Source organism: Oratosquilla oratoria, chromosome 4, assembly GCF_046742065.1.
Source record: "Oratosquilla oratoria isolate Oo_2021 chromosome 4, ASM4674206v1, whole genome shotgun sequence".
Taxonomy (NCBI): domain Eukaryota; kingdom Metazoa; phylum Arthropoda; class Malacostraca; order Stomatopoda; family Squillidae; genus Oratosquilla; species Oratosquilla oratoria.
Genome location: NC_134780.1, coordinates 81,171,439 through 81,179,356, shown reverse-complemented (window position 1 = coordinate 81,179,356; position 7,918 = coordinate 81,171,439). Strand labels below are relative to the sequence as shown.

The following is a 7,918-nucleotide window of genomic DNA, read 5'->3' as shown; positions in this document are numbered from 1 at the left end:
AGAAGAAGAAAGGGATGAGGAGAAGAAGAAGAAGAAGAAGAAGAAGAAAGGGATGAGGAGAAGAAGAAGAAGAAGAAGAAAGGGATGAGGAGAAGAAGAAGAAGAAGAAGAAGAAGAAGAAGAAGAAGAAGAAGAAGAAGAAAGGGATGAGGAGAAGAAGAAGAAGAAGAAGAAGAAGAAGAAGAAGAAGAAGAAGAAGAAGAAGAAGAAGAAGAAGAAGAAGAAGAAAGGGATGAGGAGAAGAAGAAGAAGAAGAAAGGGATGAGGAGGAGAAGAAGAAGAAGAAGAAAAAGAAGAAGAAGAAGAAGAAGAAGAAGAAGAAGAAGAAGAAAGGGATGAGGAGAAGAAGAAGAAGAAGAAGAAAGGGATGAGGAGGAGAAGAAGAAGAAGAAGAAGAAGAAGAAGAAGAAGAAGAAGAAGAAGAAGAAGAAGAAGAAGAAGAAGAAGAAGAAGAAGAAGAAAGGGATGAGGAGAAGAAGAAGAAGAAGAAAGGGATGAGGAGAAGAAGAAGAGGAAAAAGATATAATACAAAAGAAATGCACTACACAAGCACACACACACACACACACACACACACACACACACACACACACACACACACACACACACACACACACACACACACACACACACACACACACACACACACATTTGGCGTGTACACGTTGTGTTGTACTTTTAGTCCACGGCAAATGAAACCACAACAGTTGTTAAATGTGGGGAACCGGTTGTTTAGTTCGTAACAACAACAATGGTATGACCTTGCTCAGGTCACAATCCTCAGGGAGAATGAGCCTCATTTGTTCTAGACTCATAAAAGATGGGGGGGAGGGAGTGTTCACGATGTTGAACCCAATCCTTATCACAGACGGTTTTTATCCAGATTCTTCAACTCGTATCTCTAACAACCTTCAATTTAGTGGTTTGTTGATATAATGATAACTGTTACCTTGAATTTCGCTCGGGGGAAGCGCGCAGCCCCGCAGTAGTTAGTAGGCAGGGGATCGTGTGCCTCTCCCAAAGATCCCGACGGGAAGGAAATTTGGATTCTTGTCTTTATTTATTTATTTATTTATTTTATTCATTTAATCTTTATTTTATTTTATATTATTTTATTTATTTATTCATTTATTTTTTTGTGAGACAGTTTTTATGGACTCATTGGTCGACGGAGTCGGAAGTGGTGGGATTGAGGGGTTGTGAAGATGGGTGGTAGGGAGATGATTCTCTTTGACGTCCCTCTCGTAGGGTCGCCGCGAATAGGTACCCGTCCTTGATTCTGGCAACAGTCAGAAAGAAAAAAAAAAATGGCCATCGCTTAACCATTGTCGAGTTGATTGGCCAAAGTTTATAGTCACTGCTTGGTGCTCATAGAGAATGTAAGATTTGTTATCAAAGAAAACGAAATTGATGTTTGAGTAAAACTAAATGTTGAATAATAAAACGAACATAAACAATAACAATATTTTGATCTATTCGGAAAAAAGTAGAAAAGCTCATTCTAAAAATTATAATCAGGATGGCAAGAAATCACAACAAAATAAATAAGGCAAAATAAAATGATAATAATCATAATACAATGTTGTCTGCAAGTTAATTCTATTTCAGAGTAATGATGGGAAACTTGAAATCCTCATTGCTTGCAGATCCTCAGCTGATGAAAAAATATTCCTCATTTCAAAAAATGACCTTTTCTTGCTAGTTAAAGCATATGGACATATCAGAAAAGAATACATTATGCTTCTGTCAGTTAATATAATTATTAAGGCATTGTCGTTTTTCAGGATATTATATCGACAAAACGTATTCACATTCAGATTAATTTATTTCAGTATGAAATAATTTTACAAACAATTAAAGCCAATAACCAGTACAAACGAATTAAACAACAAGTGTAAAGAGTATAGACTGAGTCATATTTAAGAATATATCCTAAGGACAAATCCAAAAATCCTAATTAGGGGCTTATGTCGTATCATATTCTGTCAGAATGCATGGTTGTAGATGTTTCATTCTATGGAGATGGAAGGAATGCATGACACAAATTTTGTAGGAAAGATCGAGGTAGAATGTCTATTTTCCAAGAGTAACTTCCTAGAATTAACTTTGATCTTACAAATGGCTTTTCTATGTCTTCCTTTGTTTTGATTTTGTTTAGAAAATCTCATCTGGGAACAATGGTAGTCTATGGTGAGATTTTTGTTTCTTTGTATTCATGTCATTGTTCCTGTATTACTTTCTCAATAGAAAAATATACGCAACAACTCTTCCCACTCCCACGACGTGGGAAGTGAGAAACCCATTGGTAGGGCAAGCCCTGTCACTTGCGGCAAACCGCCTTTTCTATAGGCCGACGTTTGGGTCGCCTCCCCGTTTGGCCAGGGTCTGACGGGAACCAACTCGAAAAGCGTGAACAGAACGACTTTCCCGCTCACTCAGGCTGTCGGGAGGCGATTTTATTCATCTCCGTGCCACTGACACAAACGATGGCTTTAATAAACGAATTCTGAAGCTGACGTCATCAATGAACATGCCTGGGTAATGAACAAGGGATGACATTTCAGTATTTAATGTTTATATCAATTCAGTGACAATAACTTTACATATGCCTGCCTATTTTAGAGGAGTGATTAGATTTGTAGGAATTAAAAAGTAAATAATGTTGAAGACAATCTCGATTCATCTCCATTCGCACTGTGTGGGACTTGGAAGCCGGAGAGCGTAAGGGCCTAGGGACCCAAGGGCACAAGGCCGAGAGCCAAAAGGACCAGTGTCATAAAATGCCAATGTTTAGAGTAACGTGCCATCACACCGGGAATTCTTGTTTTTATTGATAGCACCAAGTATGAAGACGAGGGAAGGGGAACACGTGATTTTAGAGTGAAGTGTTACAGTCCTCATCAAGATACTTTCAGACTCCCCTGCTTTCCTTCCCTCGTCTTCCTATACCCGTCTATACCAATTCTAAAGAAAACAACAAGATTAGGAGAGAATATTCAACATATATTTTCGTTATATGAAATAGTACATATATATCATTAAAATGCTAAGATTAATATAGCGTGGTTTGATGAACCATATATTCTATTTTGTGTGCTGATTTCTTTTATATAAAGGTAGCAAACTTACAAGCCCGTTTTTCACAAAAAAATGGACTTTTATGACTTCCTCCACTATTCTTATTCCAGGTGCCTTTGGACGTGCACACCCACACTTTTCATTTACTATTACGAGTACCGTTACATGCACTTACATAGATTATGTGGTTGTTACTTCCGAACACCTAGAACACACTTGGCGGTCTGGAGACGATTCTTTCTATCTTGAAGACCATTTGTTCCTCCGTTAATGACCTTTGTCGCTCCGACGATGTCATCCTTTCTGGCGAAATTGTTGAGGTTGTTCTTATTCCAGTACCACGCGGCCGCCTTTGTGCTGAGCGCCGGGTCAGTGGCGACCTTGTCAGGTTTAGCAAGGACCTCTGGGCCGGCCACCTTGGCAAAGGCACTGTAGTTGTTCTTCCCGGTAAGTTGGATCAAACCTCGACCCCGGTACTTGGACCCGTCTCCTGAAGCCTCGTCGCCGTTGCCCATTCGGCAGGCGTAGACACGGTTACCAATTTTTTCCGGTTTCCTGTGGTAGTCCTCGACCTTGACTCCATCCTTGAAGTGACGGGGAAACACCTGTTTGAGTCTGTCACCGCTGTAGTTCAGGCTCTCCGTGGTGTGCTTAAGCCCTTCGCTCTCATGCCCTACCTGCGCCAGGAAATGGGCTTGCTCCAGCGGAGACTTGATGCCATAGTCACACATGGCTTTATTGATGTGGGGGAGGTTCTTCTCAATGACGTCCGCTTTGGTCCCCTTCATGATGGCGCCGAGCTGTTGAGAAGTAAGGTTGTTGCATTGCTGACTCATGGTTGTTGTGGTTCTTCCTAGAGTTCACAGTCGAGTTAATTTCAAGGTGGTTCCTCGGAGTCTGAAACCAGAGACAAAAGGAGTCAGCTGACACATGACCTATTACTCACGGTAAAACCTTTGGCCGCCCTCAACAGGCTACTCCTTTATACTCTACATCCGCACCACTGCATGGCGCCTTTCTCTCAACCCTGCCATATATGTTTCAGAAAGCCGTGAAAGCCCAAACGACATCCTCACCCTGTGCCAAAAACTCTTACTACTGATACTTGATCAGTGCACACATTTCCACTCCTAAATACCCACTTGGCTCTTGTGCAGTTTCTCTCTCCAAAAGGTCTCCTGTCGGCATTCTCCTTCTTTGTAATCCTTTATAATCTAATTCTCTGGGATAACTCACTCCTATGCACCCTACCTACTCCACTTCAGAGACTGATCCCTCTAAAAATACTAAATTCATATTTGTCCCGTTTCCCATTCTTAAAAAAAAAAAAAAAAAAAAAAAAAAAAAAAAAAAAAAAAAAAAAAAAAAACCATGAAGTGGGAATCGAGATTCCGGGAATCGAACTCACGACCACCAGCTCATGAGCTCGACACGGTATCCACTAGGCTACCGCGCGCCCCACTTTTCCAACATATACCAGATCTGTGGACACTGTCCTCTAGTCTACTGGTACGTTTTACTCCCGTAGACACACATTAAGGAAAAAAAAAATAATATCAAATATAAATAATATAAACCTTGTGTTGATACTGTAGTATCACCAGTGTTAACCGTCTTCGTCTGCAACTATTGTTATTATGGGGCATGTGAGACACTACAATTATAACTACAACTTCCTAAAGAGCTTTCCTCCGGGGGCACCTGTTGCGCTGATCAAAATCGCATGTTGCCAACCAGAACAAAATTAGCAGAGCGCCATAATGCCCACACTAAGGCGCCCTGCCCCTAGCGTGGAGGTTGCACAGAGGTGAATGAAATAGTCTGGCGCCAGAACGAATAGTCTGGCGCCAGCAAGAATAGTCTGGTGCCAGCACGAATAGTCTGGCGCCAGCAAGAATAGTCTGGTGCCAACTGGAATAAAGGAAATAAAATGTGCCACCCGGTAGGGAAGGGTCGTCTTACCTCTGCTCGAAGCTGTGCCTGACACTGATGGATGAGTTCGATGCTCTGTGGTGCCTGAAGGCCTGCACCCTGCTTAAGTACGCTTCCTTATCGGTCTTTCGTGTACGTTTTATGTACGTCATGATACGGCCCGGGACGGGCTTCCCTGCCTCAGTGACGTTCTTTGACGCTGCGTACTCGGAAGTCACGCAGACAAGAGTGACTCATGGTGAGGACAGTTTTCTCTGTACGAAAGCGATATGCTCTGATGGTACGAAAAGAAGTATGAGCAAATGATAAAAATGCTGCACTGAGCCAAGTTTATCGCTTCGAGCAACCGCAGCGCCAGTCTCGGTTCAATATACAAAGATCAGCCTACGAACGTGTTGGTACGTATTCCTTTCGTATGACGGGGTTTTTCTACTGATGGTGTCATATCACGTGTGTTTTGATGACATTTTTCTCACGACACTAAACAATGACAGTCCAGAAATCATTTGTTAGAGTGCTTAAGATTTGCAAATGCATATTATGTCTCAACTACGGGGACAAGTATTTTATTAATTTGCCCGTAAAATGGATGGTGAAAAAGTCACAATTGTTTGCAAAACTGGTGATATTGATAGTCACAATAGTAGTAGCACTAGTGGTAGTGTTAAAAGTAGTGTTGATATTGGTAGTAGTAGGGATAGTCATCGACGTAGTAACAGCAACAGTACTAGTCGTAGAAGTAGTAATAATAGTATTTTTGGTAGAAGTAGTCGTAGTAGAAGTAAAAGTAGTAGTAGTTGCAGTAGTAATAGTATCAGTAGTAGTCATATTAGTAGTAGTAGTAGTAGTACTAGTAGCAGTGGTAGTAGTGGTAGTGGTAGTAGTAGTAGGAGTAGTAGTAGTTGTGATGGTGATGGAAACAAAAAGAAGGTGTAGTCAAAAAGAAGTTGATGGTGGTGGTGAGGTGTGCACGCCAGGAGACGCTGAGTAGCTGCTGCCGGAGCCATCACCTTTGCCCTGTTGTGCGCTTGGACTGTTGGTGCAGGTAATGACAGTCAGTGTTTGTAACTGGAGAGGAGTGCGGGATTCGAACCCACAACTAAGCGAATGTGAGACCAGCTCGCTTCCCGTTGCGCCACCAGTGGGAAAAGAAAACGGAGCGTGAAGATGAAGAAGAAGAAAAAGAAAAAGAAAGGGAAGAAGAATAAGGATAAGCAGAAATGGAAATAAAGAAACAAGAAGAAGGAGAAGGAGTAAAAGAATTTCATGAGGAAAAGGATGAAGAAATAGGAAAATAAAAAGAAGATGAAACAGAGAAGAAAAGAGAGAAAAAGAGAAGAAGAAGAAGAAGAAGAAGAAGAAGAAGAAGAAGAAGAAGAAGAAGAAGAAGAAGAAGAAGAAGAAGAAGAAGAAGAAGAAAGGGATGAGGAGAAGAAGAAGAAGAAGAAAGGGATGAGGAGAAGAAGAAGAAGAAGAAGAAGAAAGGGATGAGGAGAAGAAGAAGAAGAAGAAGAAGAAGAAGAAGAAGAAGAAGAAGAAGAAGAAGAAGAAGAAGAAGAAGAAGAAGAAGAAGAAGAAGAAGAAATGGATGAGGAGAAGAAGAAGAAGAAGAAAAAGATATAATACAAAAGAAATGCAAGTTACATCAGACTTATTGTACCTTACTGGGCTCCCTGGGGCTGCTTGGGAGTGGAATAGTGGAAACGGTTAAGAACCACTGATTTAATCTAAGTGTATGAGCTCACGGTTTTGAGAAATAAATTAGATTTGGGTTGGACTCCATACATTTATCTAGGCGTTTATGTTTTGTTTTTGTTTTTAATTGTCAACTGTATTTGAGCTTATAACATGAACAGGTACTTTGCCCCAAACATTTAGAATGTTGTTAAAAAAATAAAATGAGTCATTGGTGCTTAATCGCTCAGTGAATATTTAGTAACCATTGTTTCTTGTGACATTACTATTGTTCATGATAGAGTAATCATCTACGTTCATGTCGACGAAGCCATGGGACATTTTAAAGACTTCAATTAAATCACCCCTCATTTTACCTTTGGATAAGCCCTTCATAGGATTTAGTAAATAAACGAGGGCTCATTTTAGTGATTTTACGGTGTGCCCTCTCTAATTTGTCCACGTATTTGATAAGATATGAAGTAAATGTTATTTTTCCGGTCTGGGGTTTAGATGTTCTTCCAATAAATTCCAGTATTTGCTGGGCATTTCTTGCAGCTTGTGCATACTGAGGGGTCGATTCTAAAGGATTATAAAGGATTACAAAGGCGGAGCATACCGACAGGAGACCTTTTGATCCATATCTAGGTCGGATGCGATCCATAGATACGATGACACCTAGGTCCTCCCCTTGATCTGATTTGTGAAGGTGATTGCTGCTCATATAACAGTCATTACAGTTGTTTTTGTTTTACCTACATGCAAAACTTTACATTTATCAGTGTTAGATTCCATTTACCATTTATTCTTTCACACCGCTAACCGATTTAAGTCATTCTCTTCTTATCCCTATCCGCTGCATTACTGATTTTACTTTTTTTTTTTTCGTCGTTAATTTTTGATATTCTACATACCAGACCAATCTCAGTATAATTTATGTCGATCAAAAGGAGAACCAGACCAAGGGGAACGCCACTCATCACACCAATCTGATGAATATCCATTGAATGTGTTTCATGTGAAGTTTTTACTTTAATTTTTTTTTATCAATATTTTTCCTCTATTATTATTACTTTTTTTGGGGGGGGGGGTATTTTATATATTAATTATATTACTTAACATACTATGCGGCCCTTTTCAAAGTGATTTTATGGATGTGGCCCTTGCACTTTTAAAAGTTCGTCTACCCTTGTGACAGATGCGAAATAACCATTTAAGATCCAGGCCATTTCTA

General features: G+C 40.3%; 1 protein-coding gene across 1 annotated transcript; it reads right to left on the bottom strand.

Annotated features, from left to right (window-relative positions):
* Positions 1–1,452: 1,452 nt before the first annotated feature.
* LOC143024970 (glycosyl hydrolase family 19 domain-containing protein HI_1415-like) lies at positions 1,453–5,200 on the bottom strand. Its single transcript, XM_076184506.1, has 2 exons — positions 5,041–5,200; positions 1,453–3,975 (listed from the first exon to the last, which is right to left on the bottom strand). Exon 2 carries the CDS (start codon positions 3,912–3,914, stop codon positions 3,270–3,272), a length of 645 nt encoding a protein of 214 aa, XP_076040621.1. The 5' UTR covers positions 3,915–3,975; positions 5,041–5,200; the 3' UTR covers positions 1,453–3,269.
* Between the last annotated feature and the right edge of the window lie 2,718 nt (positions 5,201–7,918).

Bases quoted from the DNA above. Each gene is read 5' to 3' on its own strand.
- LOC143024970 (XM_076184506.1), bottom strand. From the start codon at position 3,914: ATGAGTCAGCAATGCAACAACCTTACTTCTCAACAGCTCGGCGCCATC.